Below are 27,176 nucleotides of genomic sequence, written 5' to 3'. Positions count from 1 at the left end.
TCTTTTTTTTTTCGTAATGAAAGTATCAAAATAGTTTGAAACTTTAAATATCAAAAGTTTTACCAGTAGAAACTAATTTAAAGAGATTTCCAGTGGCGGATCCAGGAATTTTCATAAGTGGGGGTACAGAGGGAAACGGATAAAACAAGTAGCGATGTGGGGTACAGAGGGAAACGGATAAAACAAGTAGCGATGTGGGGTACAGAGGGAAACGGATAAAACAAGTAGCGATGTGGGATACAGAGGGAAACGGATAAAACAAGTAGCGATGTTGGGTACAGGGGGAAACCAAGTAGCGATTTGGGCTTCAGGGGGGAACGGATAAAACAAGTAGCGATGTGGGGTACAGAGGGAAACGGATAAAACAAGTAGCGATGTTGGGTACAGGGGGAAACCAAGTAGCGATTTGGGGTTCAGGGGGGAACGGATAAAACAAGTAGCGATGTGGGGTACAGAGGGAAACGGATAAAACAAGTAGCGATGTGGGGTACAGAGGGAAACGGATAAAACAAGTAGCGATGTGGGATACAGAGGGAAACGGATGAAACAAGTAGCGATGTGGGGTACAGAGGGAAACGGATAAAACAAGTAGCGATGTGGGATACAGAGGGAAACGGATAAAACAAGTAGCGATGTGGGGTACAGAGGGAAACGGATAAAACAAGTAGCGATGTGGGATACAGGGGGAAACGGATAAAACACGTAGCGATGTGGGGGTACAGGTGGAAACGGATAAAACTAGTAGCGATGTGACTGGTACAGGGGGAAACGGATAACACAAGTAGCGATGTTGGGTACAGGGGGAAACGGATAAAACAAGTAGCGATGTGGGGTACAGGGTGAAAGGATGAAACAAGTTGCGATGTGGGATAGAGGGGAAACGGATAAAACAAGTAGCGATGTGGGGTACAGGGTAAAACGGATAAAACAAGTAGCGATGTGGGGTACAGGGGGAATTGGATAAAACAAGTAGCGATGTGGAATACAGGGGGAAACGGATAAAACAAGTTCCGATGTGGGGTTACAGGGGGAATCGGATAAAACAAGTAGCGACGTGGGGGTACAGGGAGAAACGGATAAAACAAGTAGCGATGTGGGGTACAGGGAGGAAACGGATAAAACAAGTAGCGATTTTGGGTACAGGGGGGAATGGTTAAAACAAGTAGCGATGTGGAGGTACAGAGGGAAACGGATAAAACAAGTAGCGATGTGGGGTACAGGGGGGAAACGGATAAAACAAGTATAGCGATGTGGGGGTACAGGGGGAAACGGATAAAACAAGTAGCGATGTGGGGTACAGGGGAAAACGGATAGAAAAAAAGTGGGAAAAAAGAAGTATTTGGGAAAAATGATGTTTGAATGTTGCTGAAATAAGAGGAAGGTTTGTTTGTTTATATAAGTTTCAGAAATGTCCTCCGTTATACTTAAAATTGTATAAACACACAGATTTAATTGTTATATAAAAATGCATGTATTTACCAACATTCGAGGCCGTACTGTGTAGCCTATTATTGATCAAAGTTCCTTCACTTTGATTTTGGATATAGATCTGTCTCTTTCACACTCAATTGTACACCACTTTGTAAAGCGGTGGTTTAAAGTGATAATGAAGTCCGTCTTTCCGTTCGTCCGTTGGACCGGTACAACATGTTTCGCCGGTTTTGTAAGCGCATCTCATCATAAACCACTTAATATACATGGGGGTTTCCAGACATTTTTAAATGGAGAGGGGTCCAATCTAGAAGAAAAGAGGATTCCAAATATGTGTTTCCATACAAATGCATTGAAGGTTAAAAAAAAAGTTTAAAACCGCCAGATCCCAATTTTGTTGAATCCGTCACTGGTATAACTTTTTATTATTTTTTCTCGGATTCCGTATCATAAATGATAATATAAAAAAGAAGATGCGGTATGATTGCCAATGAAAAAACCTTCCATTAGAGATCAAAATGACACAGACATTAGCAAATATAGGTCACCGTATGGCCTTCAACAATGAGCAAAGAAAAGGCATTTGATAACAATCAAAGCATGTGATAAACTTTTCATGTCAGCCCGCTAAGCACCAATTCGAAAAATATGGAAAATACTTTAATTTAATGCTATTATCATACGGTAAAAATCATGTGTTATTTAGTCTAAGTATATGATAATATGATTGTGTCCATGGAACTATAACGTGTACTGAATTTCTTTCATCAGACAATACAAATATATTTCTGGTGATTTTAGTAGACGGCAAAACATAGCATTGAGGTATATTTTCCGGAATTTGCCGAGTATTACCGGAACGCCATAGATATAGGAGTAAACAAATGATGAGAAAAAGTACCACAACAAAACCGTTCTGTTAGCCAGTTTGAAATCCTCGCTTCGAAAATTACGACTTCCGGATAGCGTACAGAATAGTATCTACATGCAGTGTGTATAAGAACTACGTTATGTCGTCTCGCTCTATTAATTTTTACATTATATATAAATTACTGTACTTCCTGGATCGAAATCAATTTTTCGTCATCGGATTTCCAATGTCAATTTCTGTAAACAAACGATGGAAAATTCCCGTAAGCTAGTTCATATAGTACTAGGATCTTCTGCAATTGTTGTCAAGGGGTATGCGATAAAGGCATTGTAATTCGACCAAATAGTGAAAAAGGTGTATAGACACATAATGAAACAATTGCATCAGATATTATTCGGGTTTTTTATTTGTGTCTGCGTATATTTGATGTATGTGAACGTATTCCCGGATGTGAAAAGACACAATACCGTAAAAATAGACAAGATAGATGAATTAGGGAATTACGTGCCGTTTCTCGCTTATTCGATCATATCTATGTGCGATATAACACCGAAACTTATAGAATTGTATAAAGTATTCAATTCATCACCTATTTCAAAGTACTATAAACCACTAAACTATACCACGTATCATATGACAGTCTTCAATTTGTGGAATCAGCGGGAGAAATTATATCCCTACCAGGTCGACCAGAGCGGGCGAGCACCAAAAAGCCGAGATTCAATTACATTGAATCATGTTATGAAACCTGCTTTCTTCAAGATGGCAAACAAAATAAAAGAATTTAAAGATCTGAACGAAATACACGTTTCTGTTTCAAAAATTAAAAGAACTTCTACGGGAATTGTTATGGATGTTCAATTAATGTCTTCAGTACAAATAGGTCAAATAAAAAGTCTTAGATCGTGGTGTGTAGATAACTTTTATAATAGTGATGCGAAATTGAAATTCCACATTTCTTTTGGATACTTGTACAAAAAAGTTGAAGAAGACCTCACTCAACCAATATTTAAACTTGAAGAATGGATAAAAGAGAACATTCCAGACATAGTAGTCAGACGACCTTCGCCAACTATTTTTCTGTCTATGGAGAACTTTCACTCGGCAACCTTCGGGTGAATCCGCTACTCCTAAGACGGAGGAACGGAAATTGACGAGTTCAGACAGGTGATCGAGAAAACTTCATGTCGTTTCGATCACAAGCACTTGTCTCAGAATTTTTTTTTACTATATATTACCTTAATATTAAAAAAATACTTGTCTCAGAATTTTTTTCCCTATATACCTTAATATTAAGGTATATAGGAAAAAAATAATTTCTGAGACAAGTGCCTGTGGTTTCGATGCATAAGAAATAATTGATGCAAGCTATACTCTATTCTAGTTTTAACATGGGTATGAATTATATTCGTAATTATTTATGCCCGAGCGATAGTGATAGCCAACATGAACTGGGTTGTCGATTATAGGTCAACAAATTTTATTTGATTTAGGGCATGGGTTTATTTACAAGGTACTGGCTACGGTTACAAGGAAATGTAACAATAATAAAAATATTATTGTTACATTGGAGAGTAATTGTCGGAAACCAAAGTTGGGTGAGGAACCAGTTTTAATTACGAATGTAACAATAATTACTGATGCTACGGTTACATTGTGTAACTGTTACACGAAAAACAGCAATGTACGATAGATTTATTAAACTTACAGCAGATTTCAGTGAGTATGTAGCTTAATGTAATATCTTTGGTTAGCTTGCTTGTTAGCTGAACCGTGAAGTCATTGTTAGGTTAAGGTAAACTTCCGGCCTCCTTTAATAGCAGACTAGCCCAACAGATAACCAATCTATCTCTCTGTAGGACTAAAGGAGGATAGTATACCTTAACCTAACAATGACTTCACCGTTCAGCTAACAAGCAAGCTAACCAAAGATATTACCATTAGCTACATACTGACTGAAATCTGCTGTAAATCTTCTATAGTTGTATTGCTTAATGCTTTCATATGTACTAAACAATACTTGTAACACTGATAAATAATAAATATCATTATTCAACAAATGGTGTATAACTTGAATAGTTTTACGTATTAATGGTTTTGATGTTCTTAAAGATACTACTCAAGATTAGTAGTGTCAAAGGCGAAAAATATAGTTCAATGGTAAAAAAAAAATCACTTTTTTAAAGTATTTAACTGCAGACCTACTCTTATTACTGTCATTAGACTTTGAACCAATTTTGTTGAGGGTGAAAACATTAAAGCTTGTTATGTGTTTTACACGAAACTGAAACATTATCAAGACATACATTTCATACAGCTATACAACTTGACGCAAATTGATACACCAAAAGCAAAGTTTGCTATCTGTAGCTTAAATACTAAGAACTTCTGTTTGTACACATATCCGTGGAGGACGTACTAAGTAATTTCGTTCATTAAAAAAGTGTCGGAGTTTAAAAACCACTTACTGGATTTGTAGAAATGGTCATTGTAAATACCAAAAATACAGTAAATAAATTGAATGTAATAAATGTATGTATTGTAAATATAAAATAAATATCTTCAACTTTTATTATTTAGTACATATTACCATCGTACCGATTGCTGTTTTTCATGTAACAATGACGCAATGTAACCGTAGCCTCATGCAATAATTCTTGTTACATTCGTAATTAAAGGGGTCCTTTCCCAACCATGCAGTCCGGCATTTAGTCTCCAATGTATATTTTTATTATTGTTACATTTCCATGTAACCGTAGCCAGTGCCTATTTACAAAGCGGAAGAAGCATGTCATATTAGAATGATCATTAATAGGTATTGCAGTGCAGAGGAAAGTTTACATTACCAATTCGAATTCTAAATACTTGAATGCGGTATGGGCTTTGCTCATTGCTGAAGGCCGTACGGTGACCTATAGTTGTTAATGTCTGTGTCATTTTGGTCTTTTGTGGATAGTTGTCTCATTGGCAATCATACCACATCTTCTTTTATATATTGAACTAAGGGCTTTTATTTTGATTTGTTAGGGTAGGGTTGCTGCTTTGTTTTCAGATCTAAAAAAATATAATACAAACAAGTCTTCTTTTATGTAAGAATGTAGTCATAGAAGATGAGATTCATGTCTTTTTCTATTGTGATATCTGTGTCATTACTCTCACATATCATTTCAAGATGTTGATCAATTAAATTAATTAATTTATTACGCATTATAAGAACTTTCATTGAACTGGGTAGCATTTGCGGATCTAGTGGGATCAACTACACAAGCGCCTGTGATATAATTTGAAAATTAATATAACAACCAAAGAAAGATAATTCAATTTCGAAATAGGGTGTCGAAAGTGACGTTCATGAGTCATATTCCTTTAGATATGAAAATTACTATATCTGTCGTTTCAATTCTCTAACATTAGTTTACCTCAACCAAATGATATGAAACGAATTCACAATGCTTAAAATCACAAAATAGTCTCAAATACGTCACAGAATCCTGCATTTGAATGTTGAAGTTGACTCATGCATATTTACAAGTGGGGCATCTATGGCCTAAAGACACATTCTCCATTTATTTTTTATATTTAAGCACCCAATTGTTCTTTGTTCTCTAAATTTCAGCCGATTAGTTCTTTATTCTTTCTCTCAAATTTATATGTATTTTTAAATAGTACAAGTGTGGACACAGTTCAGTTAAAGGAGTAGGTTCGGTAAGGCCCTAAAATGGCCCCTTTTTAGCTTAAATTTCAAATAAGGATTAATTGACCAATATCACAATGAATCATAGCTTAAAAGTATTCAGTAACAAATATTTCTTACATTTTTGAAAACTTTTACGAAATACAGGAAGAATGGATTGCATCCAGTGGCAAATTAAATGGATATTCAAAACAAGATCATGATAGTTTCATCTAAATATAAACCCTGCTTTGTCCTAGACTGACTCACTAAGTCTTATCTTTAACATTCTAAGATTACTAGGTAACAGTCCATACCATTTGACATGTCACCCTTTAGGGACACATTATTCTACTCCAAGCCAACCAGTCTTTGATCTTTACGCTATTCATTGCATATATTTAGCATAAAAGCAGCAAAACACAAGACTTTGCTTTATACCTGGGCTAGGAACAAAAAAAAATCCACCACTTGAGGCAAGCACACTACCACGATACCACTTCTACAAAAACATGGAGGGTAGTAATCATAAGATAAGACAGTTTACATTCTTTAACTTTGTACTTGTTTGGCTTTATAACTATTGTGATCTGAGCATCACTGATGGGTCTTATGTAGAAAAAATGCGCCTTTGGTTTATCAAAATATAATCCTGGTACCTTTGATAACTAATTATTATAATTTTGTAAGAAAACAACAAAGCAGAATTTCCTCATTTATTTGCACAGTTTTTCACAAACATTTTGATAAAATTTAAATATTCATATAAAAGAAACACTACTCAAAGCAGAGTACATTTTGCATAATTATAATAATATAATCACATTCACAATGTCAGTCACATAAGCAAATGATAGGCATCACAATCTGTCTGACCTGATGACCTTGCCACCATTCAAACGTTTCAAGCTAATTAGAACTTATTATTTTTACAGATTTGCTTTTTTAACAGAGTACATCAGCACATGGTGAACCAATCTTGGGAGGATCATTTCTAGAAGCAGGGTTCAAACCCATGACATAAGAGGGGTGTTCCAACCAAATATCCCCATTCAAAAGCTTTGATCGTCAAAAGAGGAAGGGGATTCCAACCCCTGTAAACCCTCTCTGGATCTGCCACTGCAAAAAACAATTAAACAAGTTTATTAAGAAGCAGATTTAGGGGGGGATCATTATAACACAAACCTTTAACAAGTCCCACTCATAATGTCTTTGTTGTTGGTCCCCCTTTTTCAAATTTAAGGGTCTAGTCCTGGTTTTTTTTGCAACTTCTTGCCATTAATGTAAATAGTCTGACTTTTGTCATGAGTTGGATCCTCAATAAGTAAATGATTGTTTATTAATATAATTTCTTAAATCTTCACAACATTTTTTTTTCATCACAATTTTGGAATGATTTATTTTTCGGTTTTCATGGTCCCACGAATCTGAACGTGATTCTTTTAAATATTAATTTTACAAGTTCATTTTCTTTATAAAAAAATCAGAAATACCAGATCTATTATATCATGTGAAAACAGGAATTATTTAAGTATAAATTATAATGTAGATTTCATAACATAATATTTTCACTTTTTCATATTATGTGTAATAGTTGCGTTATTTGAGAATACACATGAACATGTTTTGTTCAATTTATTGATTACAATAACAGCATATTTTGTTAGCTTGAGAATACCTGCCAATTTTTTAAAATGCCCATGGGGGTGTTGTGTGCAAAATGACTCCCTAAGTCCTACAAAACCTTCAAATATATTCTAATGTTGTTTTTTGGCTTCTTCATACTTTTAAAAACCCTTAGACATTGTAAAATTAATTGTTTTGTTTGAAATTGTGGACAAAATTGCTCTTTCAAAATTTCCATTTTGGAGCCTCCATGGGGAAATCCCCGACATTAGTGACAGTTGGCAGGTATGGAATATTCTTTTGCTCAAAATATTGATCATAATAAAATTTTCGGCAGTTTGAAATACATAGTTTTGCAATTAAGGGCTAAAAGATTTAAACATTAGGACAAAACAAAAAGAATAATAGATAAAGAACCTTTATGACAGATCGTTTCAAAAAAATGTACTTAAAATTATACAATCAAGATTCAAATTCAAATTTTCTCCAGATCAAAACTTCCATTAACATCCATGGGAACCACTGTGGTGTCATTTAACAGATTTATATATGAATACACTTTTGGTTACCACAATGCCCAACAATGAAATAAGACTTTACAAACAAAATAAAGGTACTAGTCAAATAAAAAAAATAAAAATTTGAAATATACTTATAGTATAAGCAGTCCCAATTGGATTTGAAATATAATATTTCTGACACCATTCTGAAAGACCAATGTACATTGGTTCAATCCATAAATGTCAAACAGCCAGGATAAATTCACTGAATTCATAAAGCAATGATTAGCACATTGAATCAGTAACAAAAGGATCACTGAAGGATAAATATTGCTCACATCTGCGATGAGGACTTAAAATAAAAATTTGCAAAACACATTTAACCAATGATTGAATTAGAGTTATCTTTCTTTGTGCATGCTTTATTTAAACCTTGCACTACTTATGAAATTTTAAATGGATATTTTTTTTCACATACATGAATAAATGATTTTGTAAATTGATTAATTATTGGAGTATACATGTAGATACTAAATCATGTAGATCTATTTCAGAATCTTTGCACTTTTAAAAGAAAAAATAAACATAAAATAAAATGTTTTTATAAAATAAGCTCAGATCTGAAGTTTTCTCTAAAGTTCAGTTTAAAAATAAGCACTAAATATTGTGTAACAATATATTATGACTAGTAATCCACATTTGGGTTCTTTCTTTTTAAAAAACATTTAAAATTAAATTCATGTTAAAAGACCACATACATCATGTACATCATAAAACAGAAAAATAGGTTATATAAAAAATAAATTAAAACAAAATATTGGGAATTTAGAAAATTATAAAAATAACAAGCAACTTTTAAAACAATAATAAGCCTGAGAGAAACAAATATTAAACAACAAAATATTTCATACATTTTTTGAAGTTTTCAATCACAACCAGAGTTATCTTTCTTTTACCACATTTATTAAGCAGAGCAAAACATACTTTTGTTCCGTTTGTATTAATTGATTACGTAATTCGACATTAAAAACATCCTGAATGAAAATTACAGAACTTATCAAAGCATTTTTTAAAGGACTTGTATATACTTTTTAGGGGTAACATATACCATACAGGTTCAATTTTGTATATTATATGTTGTTATATAAATATGCATAGGAACGTTTTTCTGTCTTTAAGTTTAGAAACAGATATAAAGATGTGGTTTTAACTTCAAATAGGTAGATGTACTTTACTTGTACCACCTGTTTTCACGATAGACTCAACTGTATATTGCTGACCTTGCTTTTAGTTCTAACAATAAATTAAACAGCCCATTAAAGAAATCCAATTCTCCATCACCAGTTCTTTAGATTAAAATATTTAGGATGAAGAAAAAGTTCTTACAGCCAGATGTTCAAAAACTTTTCAATTTTTTGTCTCACATAAGATTATGAAGTGTGGGTATAAAAAGTTTTTATGGAATAGATATCTTATGATAACGGAGAACAGGTTTCAACAAAGCGTTGACAATCGGCTCTAGGGTCAAGTGAGCTTAAAAATCCCCGTCCTTGACCCTCCTGCAGTTGTGCATTCTTCATCCAAATATCTGCATACAAGGGGAATGAAAATGATTCTTGCAGTAAGCCCATGATTAAATGACCTTTGCACTTTAAAATCATAATTGTGTCAGCGGTCTGCAGTCACTCTGACCATGACCTTTGCACTTTAAAATCATATAATTGTGTCAGAGGTCAGCAGTCACTCTGACCATGACCTTTGCACTTTTAAAATCATAATTGTTTCATCGGTCTGCAGTCACTCTGACCATGACCTTTGCACTTTTTGGGGTAAGAGGTCAGCAGTCGCTTTGACCAGGACCACAGTCTGAAGGAGTCCGTAATATTTTTAATTCATCCTCTAACTGTCTGATTCTTTTGTCTTTTAATTTCACTTGTTCTTTTAAACTCTTGATTTCTTCTGATTGTTGGAAATAAGCTTTCTGTAACTATAAATAGAAAATATGAAGTTTGAAACTATAAATAGAAAATATGATAATGATTGCAACTATAAATAGAAAATATGATAATGATAACAGATGTACTTTAAAGTTATTTAAAAATAAGTAATTTTATGTTATTCAGGTATTTCAATATTTTAATTGTTTGTGTTATGCTGTCGCATAGACATTTTAGTCCAGTCGATTTGTGAAACAATTGCTCAGATTGTGGTAAAAGCACAAAATTTGGCAGAGTGTTAGTTGAGGTCATAACTAACATTTATAGCTATGGACCCAATTCAGAAAATCAAAATGGCGGCTCTGGGCGGCCATTTTGAAATCATGTCCAAAAAATTAATAAAAATTATTAAAAAAAATATAAAAAAATAAATTACTTTACCAATTTTGATAAACTTTCGTATATCTTATGACAAAGGATATCAACTGAGGACTATTGAAGTATTAGGTGGCCATCTTGAATGGTGGCCATTTTGGAAACGTAAATTTCAAATATATCATTATTCGCTATCCTAAATTGTTTTTGGAATTAATACTTAGTTTTATATGCATTTACAACTAGTTTTTCTTATCATTTATTTATATGACTGTTGCTATTCATATAGGATATATTCACCAAGTGCTGAAATAAGGCATGCATATGTTAACTAATAAATGTATTTAAAAAATTTCCTAAATTCTTTTAATTGCAGTTTAGCATGTAGGGCTTAGTAACTTTTTTACCACCAAAAAATGGGTATATACAATATAAGTTATGACCACTGTATGTTGAAAAGGAATAATACGTAGGTATTAAGTCATTGGAGCTGAAAAAATAATAAATAGACTGGAAAGAATTCCGTAACGCCAAGAGAGGACACATGAGGATTTACAATGTCAATCAAATACAAAAAGAGCAGACATAGACATTTGAGCTGGTAATCAGTCATTTTCTGTAAGCATACAACTGTTCCAAGTTGATGAAGGCAATGTAATAGGAGAATGACAAGGCAAAAGGTATTTATCCTGTCTAAGCAAATCTTAAGATCAAAATATATTTTGTCCGGAAAAACGAAAAAAAGTCTAAGATGAGTCACGGATTGAAAATAATTGTAAAATAACCAGTCACGGTTGTGATGAATTAACAAGAGCAATATGATTGCAGGAATTTTTTTCTATCATTGTGATGAGGTATCTGACTATCATCATGAAGCCTCGACAATTATGATCGACAATAGAGTATGTGACTGTCACTTGAACTACTAACCATTGTTCTTTTAGCAAGACTCAGTGCTGGAGATTAATATTTCAGGAGCAGATATCATGCTAAATGTTTGTTAAAACTGCACGACAGGGCGATTAGACAGAATTCGAGACACAGAAAAAAAAAGTCAAGAATCTGTTATCCATGGAATGGGGCTCGCCCAATTGATAGAAAACAGTGACGGCTCACACTTTGGAACATCTATTGTTTTAATATTTGAAATTGATGATATTGGTAAATTGTACAAGAATGATTAATACAGCACTTCTGAAAAATTGAATACTAGCTGCCATAGATAGTATGCAAGCACACACGAAAGGTTGCGTTTTTCTCCGGATTCTCAACGAATATGTTGGGGAAGTTTTGAAACAGGCCATGTCTTTTAGTCGTGATGATGAAGGCCTCTTCATAGTCAAAGTAACTAGAAAAGTTTGAAGAGATAAGCTTGTTACTATAAAAAGGTTTACAGGGACATTCAATGTAGGCTTTCCAAATGATTCAGTTCCACAATCTTTGAAACATCTTACTCTCTATCTGAGGACTGATAAGTTGCAGTTGTATCCTTTCAACGACGAGTTGCACAATTGAACTATTATAGCTGAGAAATGGTAAGTCTTGTCTGCCACTCAACGATATTTCTGGACTGTGTCTTGATGTTTGACCATGCTGTATCATTTTTACTAAGGAAACTTATGTCTGTTGAACTAATTCGTGTCAACAGCTGTTATTGAGTGTCCCTGTAAAGTTATTCTTAGTATCAAGCATATCTATTTTGCCTGCCTTCATTTTTAACCCTTTTTCTATTAGGTCTGTTTCAGAGCTTCACGATTACATTTGTTGAAAATCAAGAGCACTAATTTATCTTGCTTGTATGCTTATAGATATCCTATAGCAGCTACATGCCAATTTTGTTAACTGCGTTGTATCAGTTCTTCCTTCCATGATAACTTCAAGATCTTCCAGGCCTTGATTGTACAATTTAGCGTGATCTGCAAGCTTGGAGATTGGTACAATGCTTCTTCCAGACCGTGTGCCATCACTGTATTTCATTATTTAGGAAAGCACAACTCCAAGGATAAAAGATTCCTGGCTTTCTTTCTGTGTCTTTTATTCTGCCTATTTGCTATGTTGTCAAATTTCATCAATCATCAAGCATGATACTAGTGATTTGACATCTCCAGCTCTTACTTTGGCAAAGGGAATATGTCTTGTAGTACAAGTGCACAGTCATGCCCTATTTTTGTCGATTTGAAAATGTTGATGTAACATGGAGATCTTCAGATACATCACCACAGAAAAAAAAACATTGCAGTCATTGTTCTTTTTGATCCAGTTCCCCTTTACAGTGTCTGGTTACTTTTTGTTTCCTTCCAATTGGCAACTTAACTTCAACATCAGAAGTATGTTTTCCCTTTTGCTGATGAAATATTTTGAGGTCTGAAAATTTGTTTGACATGGTTTGTGCCATTTTGCCTTGTGATTCTGGAGGGTTTCTGCAGTTCCATAGCCCTCATTCAACTGTTTCGAATTGAGCGAAAGGAAAACCAATTCAAGACCCACCAACATCTTCGCATGCTTGCATCAAAAGAGGGATTGCCAGCTCAAATATCTATGACTGTTCTTTTTGTATCTGCTTGGCATTGCAAACCCTTACATGTCCTCTCTTGCCGTTTCACACATTCCTTCCAGTCTAATTGCCCATTATGTTTTTCTTATATCTAGTTCCAGTGTTTTCGAAATCAACAATTTTGATCTTTTCCAAAACAACAAAACTTTCGGTCATAAATTATATAATATATACGTAATTTCTGTTTTAAAAAGTTACTTAGGCAAACGTGTAAGTAACAGAAATTTTGATACTGATATCTTAATTTTGTAAACATGTGCATGCCTTATCTGACCTCTTTGTGAATATCCAATATAAATTAGTAAAAAAAGTATGAATGAAAACAGTGAATTAATAAAATTAGCGAATAATGATATATTGTAAATTCATGTTTTCAAAATGGCCATCATTCAAGATGGATACCAAAAAATCAATATATATGAATTCCTCAGATGACAGTCCTTGTCAATTGTGATGAATATACCATATGACTATATAATAATTTCCTGCAGCAAGCGCTTAACTTATAAGTCAAAGTAAACACGGTTACTAAGGAATGGCAAATGTGTGAAGGCAGTATTAAGTTGTACTACTCTATGTTAATGTGGAGGACAATGTGATAGAATATGATAAACAGAGTGTGATTTGACAAAACATGTACATGTACATTTCATTTATTGTTATATATTAGCCAACGTCAATTGAGAACATTTGAGCAGTTGATGTTCTTATAACATTACTTGTATGATATAAAATTCATTTATTATGTCTGCAATCAAGGTTTTTGAAAGTTGTTTCAAATGAACAATATCAACAAAACGAATTATCCAGTAATCAGCTAACTATTATAAACGACAGGTATACACATATTTTCTTGCTTTATTTCTACGTATAAAATAAAATTCTCATGTTATTCTATGTTGAACAAGCGGTTGCACGAATATTGCTTTCAGAGTAATAGTTCATTTTATGATCCTCTTCGTGTCCGCATTTTAATGCTTTTTTGCCCGCTACAAAACAGAAGAATAACTCGGGGGAGGGGGATAGGCTAGCTTTTTGTCCTGTTTATATAGCTCAAACAAATACATTTTTATATATCTTCCACTATGCATTTTTTTTATTATATCGAATCATGACTACATATTTTGGCTTAAAAAAAAAAGATTTTTCAAAATGGCCGCCATTCAATATGGGTAATATTTCAAAACTTTTGTTCTACAAGACAATTGGATTCAGTACTGTTATTCTATCAACCAGATTTCATGTCAATATCTTCTCTAATATAATTTTCATGATTTTCTATTATTAATCTATTGAGATCAAACGGCCGCCATTTTAAAATGGCCGCCTCTTCCGCTAATTTCGATTTTCAGATTGGGTCCATAGCTTAAAATGTTGTCCATGACATATACTACTACTATGCCAAATTTCATGCTTTTACCACAATCTGAGCAATTTTGTCAAAAATCTGCACAAATCGACTGGACTATTTACCCAATTTTTACTTTACACATGTTCTCTTATAATTCTTTTAAATCAAATGCAAAATACTGTGGATTCCTTATTATTCGTTGGATACCAATTTTTTATTTTTTTAGTTTGTACAGGAGAACTATGAATGTACAGGAGAACTATGAATTTAAATGTTCAACGAATTACACACTTTCTATAGGCTCTGTATGCAAAGATTGGCAAAACCACAGCTGTTTTCCTGGATCAAATGTTTAAAATAATTGGAAATAAAATTAGAAATCTGAAATTCATCTATTTCATAGTATTGCATTTATCACATATAAGGGTTTACATAATCAATATGGAAAACATTAAAAACATAAGTAAAAGAATGACAGCAAAATATTATGGCAAAATAAAATATTTATAAGTGGTTCCAATCAAAGAAGTTTGGGGTAGATTTTTCATACGGAAAGTGAAGAAAAGTGCTGGATTATGGTGATTGATTGAAAGGGAAAAAAAATAGGTTCAGGAAAGCAAGAAATTAGGGCACAAAGTAGAACCACAAATACATATCATTTGGCCTGATCACAATCTGGTTGAATTACAGATTGGGTCTCTTAGCTTCACTTATAAGGATCTGACAGTGCACTATTCTACTTGTTCTGCTCTGATGGATATTACATTAGCCAATGAAATTTTAGCTTTCAATTCTTTTAACAATGAAATTTCATCATTCAAATTTTCAGCCAATGACATTTCAGTCTTTTACTTTTTAACCAATGAAATTTCTATCTCCAGAACAACAAAACCTATTGATCTCAAAAGTGTACTTCATAGCAGACGGTCAAACAGAACAATGTCAGATTCTTGTGAGCAAAACATGTGCAGAGAGTCTGTTATTCAACCAGATTGGGCTTGAACAGAACTAAAAGAGGAAGAGATACCCACCTCCACGTCATTAAGTGGTGATTGACAGGGAAGAGCAGAAGGAGGCGGAGTTGACCAGACTTTCTTGACATGAAATTTCTACAAAAGCAGACGACAGGAACAAAGCTTTATATATTAGTTTATATTGTGCAGACAAGATATACATTGAAGCTGTACTGTAAAGTGAGCTATTTTTATCTACAATTTGTGTAAAATAAAAAATTTGAGAGACAAACAGACGACATAACTGAACTTTAGTTTATTGAGATATGCCAACAGCAGGCAATGGGCTATGGAATTTTCTCTGTAAAAAATTTAAAAAAATAAATAAGAAGAAAACATAAAAATATCTTAACATCAAGCAGACATCTAGATTTGATAAAACCTTGCATTGGCCCTTAAATTGTGAATAGAGTAAAAAATTCAATAAAACTAATAAGATCCAAATTATATGAAAACAAACATAAAACTAATTTATTTTCATCAATATTTGTAGGAATTTTGAAGATTTTTTTTTGAAATTTAGCAATGGTAAATTACTGTATCAATTCTTTTTTAAATTATAAATATATATATTTTTTTTAGATGTACAGAGATATACAAAGCTCACTTTTCAGTTTAATACACATATGTATATACATGTATAAATATAAAATCAGGGTTAAATAAAGTGAATGATAAGCAATACCTCATTTCATAACAATCTTCTATACTGTAAATTCAGAAACTATTGCAATGTTTTTATAATTGCAAAAAAATGCAAAAGGGTTGCAGAATTATTGCAATATTTTAAACTCACAATTTGTATTTGAAATTTTCCGTATGAATTAAACAAATTTTTCTCTACATCACAAAATTAAAATCCAGTTTTTGTCGAAATGACAAAATCTCAATTATAAATGCATGCAATAATTTCTGAATTTATAATTAATATTAATGATTATTGAACAATAGAGAAAATTAGCAAAAATTATAACGAATACAGTAAAAATGCTGCATATCAAAGATACATCAAAATTTAGAATGCTATTTTTAATATTTTGTCAAAACCAAGTAATTTATGCAATAAATAAAAACATTGCCAATATTTCTGATTATTCAGTAGAATCTGATAAAAGAACCGATCATAAATAAACTTTGTAATGTAATGAGGGCTGTTCCAGAACAAAATGCTTTGGGGATGAGAACAACCCCCCCCCCCCCCCCCCCATTAAAAAAATTTCTTTTTCCTTTTTAAAGACCCCCTAAAAAAATCATTTTACTTTTAAATAAACCAACCCTGAAGATATATTTTTTCTTACTTTTTTTAGCCCCACCCCCTATTATTTTTTTCTCACTTCTACTAATAAATTCATAAAAAATATATAGGAAAATACAGTATTATAAATTCATGTTTCATCAATTTAAGCACCCTGAAACTCCCCACCTGATAAATTTTGGAACAGCCCTTAGAAAAAAATCTGAAAATGAATAATTCTTCAACAAACAGGAAACTGCCAACTAAAAATTTAATCAACAGAACATGGTAACTGCCTCACCACAATCTCTCTTTTCTTAGTTTTAGTTTGTTTGATTATCTCCCTTTTCTCAACATTAGTTTTTGTGGTTATCTCCCTTTTTTGAACATTAGATTGTTCAGTTATCTCCCTTTTCTGCTGTGGAAACAAATTACTGTACAGTATCATTTTGTGTGAAGATACTGTTGCATCATTTATTTTTCGTTGGTTCCAATTTTTGTGGATTTTAAAAAAACAATGTTTTTTTAAGGTGGATATTTATTTTTGTTTTAGTAATAAAACCATCAGGATTCTAACATCAAATTAATTGTAGATATAAAAGTATAGTTAAACTATGAATGACAGAAAGTTTGACTGATTAACTAATGTTTGCTATCATCTAGGATGAAATATAATATTTGGTAATGTGAAGACAGAATGACTAAGGTTAAAGGTCGTCTTCATGTTTCTGATAGAAAGAGCTATAAATTGACAAAAAAGACTTCGATTGATATTTGGTGATAAGATGACAAAGGTAAAAGGTCATCTTCATATTTCCTACTGAAGAAGCTATAAATAGAAAAGCTAGTAAAATTTTAATTGTTACGATTCTACCGATTATATAAGAGATATTATTTCTATCAATAAGCTTCAGCACTATAGCAACTTACATTACTACGATCACATGACACCTGATTAACATAAATTATGTTAGTGTTCTAATTATAGAATTGATGAAATCACAAAATGAAAGTATGTGATATGTCAAGTCTTAGTAATTCTCTGTTGATCCCATTTCTCATCTACACATTTTACCCTAATTTATCATTATTCTGTGATTAAAAATTGACAGAAATCGTAATATTTCCAACAAATGATTCTTTAAGCGTTTCCAGGCCAAAGAGATTAAATACAGGATACAATTTTTTTTTTTTTATCTCAAATAGTATTTTTGGTTCTATCATCCTTAAGAAAGGCAATGAGGGTTAAAAAAAATAACCAAAATCTATGAAATGTATAATATTAACCCACCTCAAACCGTGATGTAACATCAAATTTTTGATTAAAATGCAAAAAACGTCTGTTTGAATAAAAAAAAGTGTAAATAGGTCTGTTTGATTTAAGAAAGTGAAAAGTACATTTAAAGCAAAGCATTGTGGGTAAATTTTTGACAGGAAGACAGAATAACAACAATAAATGTGCCTAGGTTATCAAATAATTCAATGGACAAATTTAAATAAAAAATCACCTCAGGTTCGGAACCAGTAAATCCATTAGTCATTGCATCTTTTGTTGGTGAAACAGGGGACCAGCCTCTCTTTGTTACTTTCTTTTCTTCCTTGTGGCCATTAGTCATACCATTTTTATTTGTGTGGTTCTCAGAAGCTTCACTGAAAGATATTAAACACAATTTGAACTTTGAGCTATTGTTCACTTAAATGACACCCCAACTATCAAGTATTGTGTATTTTGTAATTTTGAATTAATATGCATTATGACTTGGATGTACAGTTGTCTCATTGGCACTCATACTTTCATTTTCTGATTTATATTTTAAAATAAGATCAGTGGAAGTTGAATATGCATCCAACGGTACTATTTTCATTTCTGAAATCTGAAATAAGAAAAATTGAACCCCACCAATTTTTTTTTTCACCTCCCCCTTTCCCTTATTCCAAAAATGATCTCAATTCAAATTTCTAATGGAGTTTTCAACAATAACTACTCATTTAAATACACCATAAAATATTAAATGTCATACAGTCATGATTTAAGTTGATTTAACTACTATTCTGGACAAAGAAAGATAACTCCAACGGTACTGTGTTGTATTTTTTTGTCTACCAAATTTCCTGGATTTCCTGGATATTTAATTTCATAGTTTAGCCAAAGTCTCTGAATATTAAATTAAAGTATTCAGTTAACAGAGAGTTGATGAGCAAAGAATCTGATAACAAATTTTAAGGAAGCTCTTTTTTAAAGTTTCTTAGAAAAATGCAAACAAAATGTTCGATAATTAAAAATCATAATAGATTGAAAGGAACAAATTGATAATCAGAACTTCACCAACAGATCATTTCTGAAGTTATACCTGATAGCACTGAATGATAAGTAATCTTCATTTGTACTGATTCCTTGAAAGGATCTGTAGTATTGATTGAAAATTTTCAATTATATTCAATTATCCAAACACTCGCATATAAAAAATTTAAACCTGACAGTGGCGGATCCAGAACTTTTCCTAAGGGGGGGCCCGCTGACTGACCTAAGGGGGGGGGACTCCAGTCATGCTTCAATGATTCCCTATATAATCAACCAAATTTTTCCCATGAAAGGGGGCTCCCCCCCCCCCCTAGATCCGCCTATGCCTGATCTAGGTTTTGTGGTAATAAACAATGTGTATAAGTTTCATAACATTTGGTTGAGGCAAACTAAAGAAAGAAAATGGAAACCAAAATTCAAACTTGATCTGTATTTAGTGGTAATAAGCATTGAGTATAAATTTTATAGCTTTTTTTTAAGCCCAATGAAGTGAGAGAATGGAAACCAGTTTTGGGACGTACCTCCAGACAGACGTACAAGGGTAGAACTTAATGACCCCTCGCTACGACAGGGGCATTAAAAGACAAGTTTCTCAAGTTATACCTGACAGCACTGTAAGATACATAATCTTCATTAGTACTGAGTCGTTTCATGTTCTGTAATGATGCAGGTCGTTTGTCTGTCCTCCGTGGCACATCTATCGTACTGGCTCTTGGAGGCATGCCCTGCTTGTTGACAGTTTTATATGTTGTAATGGTCGGAGCCTGATGGATGATATCGTTCTGTTGATTCTGTATGGCAGTTGATGATGTTGTCTTCGGACAATTAGTCACATGACCGTCCTATAAAATACATCGTTAATTTTTACTGTGGATTCATTTATTTTCGTGTGTATCAATTTTCGTGGTTTGAGGAAAACTTGAAAATTTGTGGATATTTTAATTTTTCATGGTTTTGGAAAAGTCTGCATACATTCCTTTAGAAAATTTGTAATTCATGGTTCTCCACATTGCTCCAGTTCCCATGAAATCCACGAAAATTGGTATCCAACAAATGTTAATGAATCCACAGTAGTGTTTTAAGAAAAGAAACAGATAATTATCACTATACACACACTGAAGTTTATTGAAAATGTACGAGACCAAAAAAGATTGAAAATCTTTCAAGCAACCAAACTCTAGCAAGTTTGAATATACTGTAAAGTCAGAAATTATTGCGTGTATTTATTATTGCGATTTTGTCATTTTGGAACACAATGCAATTTTAATTTTCACGATATTGAGATCAATCCTGTTTAATACTGATAAAAATTTTCAAAAATACGGGATTAAATTTTTCAATTATAACCCTGTAGCATTTTTCGCAATAATTTCTGAATTTACAGTATATAGATTTTCCCACGGCATTGAGTGTGATACACTATTAGCATACCCGTAGCCAGGGGGGTTCGGGGGGTTTGGACGACCCCCCCCTTGAAATCAAATAATCACTGTTAAAGTCAATATTTTGTTCAAATTGTGACTGATAAAGTCGGGTTCATGAGTCCAACGAACCCCCCCTTGGAAATTTCTGGCTACGGGCCTGATTAGACTACACTTGTTACATTATGTTGATTCTGTAAGGCTGTTGATGATGTCGTCTGGGACAATTGGTCACATGACCATCCTATAAAATACATTGTCGTGATGTACTTATACATAACATAGAGTAAAATAGAATGAGTATTAAAATTAACAAAATCAGGGAGTAAAATAGAATGAGTATTAAAATTAACAAAAACAGGGAGTAAAATAGAATGAGTATTAAAACTAACAAAAACAGAATAGAATTGCTAAGTCCCACTGCTTGGAAAAAATTTCAATAATAAATTGATTTTTTTAATTAAAATAAAAAATCAAAACATCACCAAGAGGTTATATTCTGATGTTATACCTGATAGCACTGTGAGATACATAATCTTCATTAGTACTGAGTCGCTATAAAATTGTTATGATGTTGTAGTATACAATGAGCAGGGGCGGATCCAGCCATTTATAAAAAAGGGGGGTTCCCAATCCCACAGTAAAGGGGGGGGGGGGGGTTCCAGCTATATGCTCCCATTCAAATGCATTGATCGGCCAAATAAAAGGGGGGTCCCAACCCCAGAACCCCCCCTTTGGATCCGCCAATGATGAGCATGAAAAGTAACCAAAAAATGTCTCATATATTGATGGTGCTGTCGGTGTAAAAGTGTAATGTTGAAGGTAAAAAATGAGTAAAATACAGAATTTGTTACTGAAAATCGATTTCGTTCCTTCAGATGTTAATTCTTGATTTTAAAGATTAGCTTCTGTCCAAGTTTTTTAACAATCCATAAAGGTTAACTAAAAATGCCTGACGATCTGCAAATTTTAATTGCAAAGCACTAAAGTAAAATATGAGAAAAATGGTAAAAAAAGTTCAAAATGAAGACAAGTCAAATCTATGTCTTTCTTCCAAAATATGAATGTTGTTTTTTACAAGAATGTTGTTTTTCACAAAAATGCTGTTTTTCACAAGAATGTTGTTTTTCACAAGAATGTTGTTTTTCACAAGAATGTTATTTTTTACCAAAATGTTGTTTTCACAAAAATGTTTATGTTTTAAATACTATTTTTTTAGTAAGATAACAAGGATTGCAAAACTCTTTTAAGCAAACAAACTTAAGTAAGTTTTAATATATGCATATATCTATCATAAGCGAGAAAACTAACTAAAGCATTGACACCAACACTTATTTTAACACGATATCCATACATTAGCTGTTAGTGAGGGTTTAGGTTTAAGGGAGATAACTCACCATCATTGACACCATAACTGGTTCCCTGTTTTGACCTGCTATCCATTCATCAGCTGTCAATGAAGGTAACATACTGGATGTATTTGGATAAATATCACTGTGGAACTGTGAAGAAACCTGCAAACGAAAATAATTTTTTACATATCAAATACAATAAACCTATTCAATTTTGTTAGCAATTTTTAAAGCAACTTTTGCAATATAAGAATGACATGATATTGTTTAGGGATGTTTGCTTCTCTTATTTTCAGATATTCTGAATCTGTCTGTTTTACCCATATACTGTGGATTCATTAATATTTGTTGGATACCAATTTTCGTGGCTTTCGTGGGTACAGGGGAACCACGAATTTAAATATTCAACAAATTACAAATTTTCTAAAGGAATATATGTATACTTTGCTAACACCACGAAATTAAATATCCACGAATATGCAAATTTTCCTCAAACCACGAAAATCGGTACCGAGGAAAATAAATGAATCCACAGTAGTGTGATTAAATTTATTTTTAATTGCCATAATTGCAGCAGGATAGGTTAGGAAATATATAAACTTGCATTTAATAGCATTATCTTTATGCAGAATTTTCTGAAATTGCATCAATAAATTTCATATTTGTGTCAGTTGTTCGTCAATTTCAATAATAAATGAGTGCAAGAAAGTTTAGAATGGCAACGATTTCGCTGAACAGGTATATATGATCATTTACTGGCCAGCTGAAGTCCGCCTCTGGATGTGGGATTTTTTACCCTGTGCTTAAGACCCATTGATGGCCTTGGACTGTTTTATGCTCTTTACTCAGGTGTGAACTCTATAACTCTATCGTCATCACCTGACACCATTCTCTATTCTAAATTTATTATACTGTGGATTCATTAATTTTCGTGGGTACCAATTTTCGTGGATTAAGGAAAACTTGCATATTCATTGAACATTGAATTTCGTGGTTTATCTGTACCCACGAAATCCACGAAAATTGGTATCCAACGAATAATAATGAATCTACAGTATATAATTTACCTTTCTTGGGACTATCATTGATATTGGCTCTATAACATCCTTGCCTGAGTGTAGTTTATAAAATCGCATTACTTCACATCTACTGGTATCACAGCCTCTCTTTGGCATCACACCTGGAAAGATATAATTTGTTATCATAGGTACCATGCTTGTAATTTATACGCAAGACACACAGTTTTCGTCTACATAAGTAAGACTCATCAGTGATGCTCAGATTAATTTATACACCAGACGTGCATTTTATCTACATATATAAGAGTATTAAGACTCATCAGTGACGCTCAGATCAAAATAGTACATATTGTTTGACAATGCTATTCATATTTCAACTTCAAAATTAAACCTATACAAGAACTTGCTCTAAGCAAACCCCTAATTAGAGTTCCAGCCGATTCCACTGAGTGTGTAGCCAAAGGTAATATCATTGGTTAGCTTGCTTGTTTGCTGAACCGTGAAGTCATTGTTAGGTTAGGTAAACTACCCTACTTTATAAGTAGACTAGTCCTACAGAAAACCAATCTATCTGTCTGTTGGACTATGCTACTTTGAAAGTAGGGTAGTATACCTCACCTAATAATGACTTCACGGTTCAGCTAACAAGCAAACTAACCAAAGATATTACCTTTGGCTACACACTCAATGGAATCTGCTGTAAAAGTATTGTAAAACAGGAGGTAGGTGTCTGACAAATACAACACATCACTAATAAGCTGCTGAACAAATATGAAGTCATTCTGTTCTGACAGTAATTTTGGCAAGTAGGAAGTAGATATTTTTAAAGATTAGAAAAGTGCACATACAATTAAATTCGAAAAAATTGTGACGAAAATATATGTTATACAATTGCGATAAAAATACTTATCAAGAATGTGTCCTTTGTCATGTTTGTACACAGGACACAGATGGATTCATGACAAAATTCTGTTTTGGTGATGGTGATTTGTTGGTAGATCTTACTTTACTGAACATTCTTGATGCTTATAATTATCTCTATCTATAATGAACTTGGGCCTGGAGTTTCAGTGGAAATTATTTTGTAAAAAATTTACAAAATTTACAAAAATTGTTAAAAATTGATTATAAAGGGCAATAATTCCTTAAGGGGTCAATTGACAATTTTGGTCATGTTGCCTTATTTGTAGGTCTTACTTTGCTGAACATTATTGCTCTTTACAGTTTATCTCTATCTATAATAATATTCAAGGTAATAACCAAAAGCTGAATTTTTGTCTTAAAATTAGCAATTCAGGCAGAAACCCAACAACGGGTTGCCTGAATGGTCTGAAAATTTAAGAGCAGATAGATCTTGACCTAATGAACAATTTTATCTGTGTAAGATTTGCCCGAAATGCTTTGGGTTTAGATATACAAGCCAAAACTGCCATTTTACCCTATGTACTATTATTAGCCATGTCGGCCATCTTGGTTTGCAGGCGGGGTCATCAGACACAATTTTTACACTACATACCCTAATGGGGAAATTCATCTTAGTAGTTTTAGAAGAGAAGATTTTTGTAAAAGATAACAAAAATTTAGGAAAAATTGTTAAAAATTGACTATAATAGGGCAATAACTCCCCCTTTCGCCGATGAGTCCCGGTTTACCGGGATTCACGCTTCAGACAGCTGAAGATGAGTCCCGTTTTACCGGGATCGGAATACCTCTTTTACATTTCCCGCTCAAAACAGTGCAAAAATGAGTTATCTTTCTTTGATGAATACCCGGATGAAAGTGTAAACATGTCGCTTCCACTTGTTGAAAACCGTGTCAAAATCAGAGGAAATTTACGGAATTTACGAGAATTTGAAATGAGGGAACATTTTTTTTGAAAGAATATGGAAGAATTGAAGCCAAACTAGTATACTTTTTTGACATAAAATGTCGTTTTATGTTCAAAACACTTGGAATGGACATCGTTCAGTGTGAGGAATTTGTACAGCCTCATAAAATTTTCAAAATTTTGCCGTTTTGGGTTAAAAAATTACGATTTGGGGTCAAGGAGCAGAATTTTGAGAATTTCACCTCAATAATGCCGAAAATTTGAAAATTTTAATATTTTATGAAGAAAAAATTATCAAAACATGAACAAAACTGTGAACATAGTGTTAGTGAAAGAAATAAATACATAAATAACTACAAACAAGTTTTTATTGACATTTATTATGAAGATCTCCCACTTAAGTTATAGTAGCCAGGGAAGCCATCGTCTCAGAGTAGCTTCAGTCTGGGCAGCAATCGGTGAAAGGGTTAATGGGTCAACTGACCATTTTGGTCATGTTGACTTATTTGTAGATCTTACTTTGCTGAACATTTTTGTTGTTTACAGTTTATCTCTATCTATAATAGTATTCATTTCAATACGGCAAAATTTCCTTAAAATTACTAATTCAGGGGCAGAAACCTAACAATAAATTGTCCGATTTATCTGAAAATTTCAAGGCAGATAGATCTTGACCTGATAAACATTTTTACCCCTTGTCAGATTTGCTCAATGCTTTGGTATCAGAGATATAAGCCAAAATCTACATTTTACCCCATTGTTCTATTTTAGGCCATGGCGGCCATCTTGGTTGGTTCGCCGGGTCACCGGACACATTTTTTTAACTAGATACCCTAATGATGATTGTGGCCAAGTTCGGTTAAATTTGGCTAGTAGTTTCAGAGGAGAAGATTTTTGTAAAAATTTATGGACACCGGACGACGGACGACAGACGCCAAGTGATGAGAAAAGTTCACTTGCCCCTTTGGCCAAGGTGAGCTAAAAAGAGAAAATATGAAAAACTGTTAAGCTAATATTTGTTGAAAAGACAAACAGACAAGGTGATTGCAATATAATCCCAAAATAGAGGGAGATATAATAATATTTAGTTACTTATCTCAAGGATTTGTATAGTAAGAAGGATTGGAATCTCGTGGGCTTTTGCATAGACTGTAGTATAATATCTTCTGCGGCGCGAGATTTTGTGAGATTACCCGTGATGCATCTGGAAAATGCTAAACAGCTCTGATTAATGGCTGACATTTGCATCACCTAAACAAATAGACATCGATATGTAAGTATCTACAATCTATATTTATCAAATATTATGCTTGAAATAAGAAGTTTAAAATGGTTCTGGTGTTATGAATAACTTTTACGATCGCAGAAAGAATACACGGCTCCATAGAATGAATTTGCATATTGACCGAAGTGACCTCACCCTATCACGCCTATTGGGCGGTCCTAACATCATTTTCTATTTTTATACTCCTTCCTCAAAAAACGGAGATGAGTGAAAATATTTATATTTTCTGATAGATATAGGATTTCTTCGTGTATTGAATAAATTTCGTTGTGATTGGTGCAGTAGTTTTCCTATTTTTCCTTTTTTTTTGAGTTGATTACAATAAAAATGGCGTTCTGGAGCAAAAATGGGGGTGGCTTCGGAAAAATGAATAAAGTTTTTCAATTGGCCTAGATTAATGTTCAAACATGTTTACAAACGTAAAACATTGGTGATAAAGTGTATTGAAGAAATCTCAAACCGCTAAATAAGGGAATTGTGATACTTTTTTGTCTTTAAAAATCAATGTGGTTCTCAGATGAATCGCAATTTACCAGGTCTAAATTGGGAGGGGATCCAGTTGTCATAATAATCTGATACTTCCTTCCTGATAATATACTGAAGTGAAATTGTTAAACCATGTGTTTTGAAATAGTTTTACATCAATTTTAACTAGCCATGTTCCATAGAAAACTCTATAGATTTGCCTTTGCCGATGTGGAAAGGGACAATGCATGGATGGTAATCTTTTCAAATGTTCAGCCCAATGTTAAACAGCATCATGATATTGTGAGTACATTGTGTCCAACTGTACAAATGAATGTACATTTTTACTGACATCAAAATATTATACCAACACGGCTCATCTACTTTAATGCCTTTAATGATGTATAGGTAGTGCTGTTTTTGTCTTCATTATAAATCACTGCCCCCCCCCCCCCCCCCCCCCCCCTAGGCCTTTATTATGCATGTTATTATTATTGACCCCCTTCTCTATCTGGCATTTTGCTAGGCTAAATAATGTTTTCCTGCAACAACTTCAAATCAAACAATGAAAGATGTTTTCCTGCAACGGTGTCAAAGCAAAAATCAAAATAGCCTTGCAAGATTTTTTCCTGCAACGGGGTCAAAGCAAATAATTAAAATAGCAAGACTTCATAATTTTTTTAAACCTGTGCATTACAAATGTACCTGAGCTTTATCTTTTGTAGATCGAACTGCTCATAACTATACTTCAGTCAAGTCCAGTTAGAGTTTTATATATTATTATTGCCACATGTAACTATATTACACCTTTTTTTTTCAGTATTTTCCAAAATGCTCAAACTGGTGAATGCTAAGAAGAAAAGTCTAGGCACAAGGAATCAAGTCCCCAAAAAAGTCTAAGCAGTTGTGTGCTAACCTAACAGCAGTTGACCATTCATG

At 33.1% G+C, this 27,176-nt stretch overlaps 1 protein-coding gene across 17 annotated transcripts in view; it reads right to left on the bottom strand.

The window, feature by feature from the left end:
• Nucleotides 1-7,909: 7,909 nt before the first annotated feature.
• The window catches only part of LOC139495242 (coronin-2B-like), a 57,780-nt gene continuing 38,513 nt past the window's right edge, over nt 7,910-27,176 (bottom strand). For 5 of the 17 annotated variants that reach the window (XM_071283496.1, XM_071283493.1, XM_071283497.1 and 2 more), the window contains 7 exons: nt 22,708-22,820; nt 21,686-21,802; nt 19,471-19,709; nt 18,074-18,215; nt 15,350-15,427; nt 9,962-10,088; nt 8,611-9,914 (listed from right to left, as the gene is read on the bottom strand). In XM_071283496.1, the coding sequence (XP_071139597.1) occupies nt 9,874-9,914; nt 9,962-10,088; nt 15,350-15,427; nt 18,074-18,215; nt 19,471-19,709; nt 21,686-21,802; nt 22,708-22,820 (857 nt within the window). In that variant the 3' untranslated portion in view covers nt 8,611-9,873. Of the gene's footprint in view, nt 10,089-15,349; nt 15,428-17,495; nt 17,517-18,073; nt 19,040-19,193; nt 19,710-21,685; nt 21,803-22,707; nt 22,821-27,176 lie in introns of those variants that run through there. The other 12 variants (XM_071283505.1, XM_071283503.1, XM_071283507.1 and 9 more) reach the window with 6 other exon arrangements.

The sequence above is a fragment of the Mytilus edulis genome, chromosome 11 (assembly GCF_963676685.1).
Source record: "Mytilus edulis chromosome 11, xbMytEdul2.2, whole genome shotgun sequence".
Lineage (NCBI taxonomy): Eukaryota > Metazoa > Mollusca > Bivalvia > Mytilida > Mytilidae > Mytilus > Mytilus edulis.
Note: the sequence above shows the minus strand (reverse complement) of the source record. Positions and strands in the feature narration are given on the sequence as shown.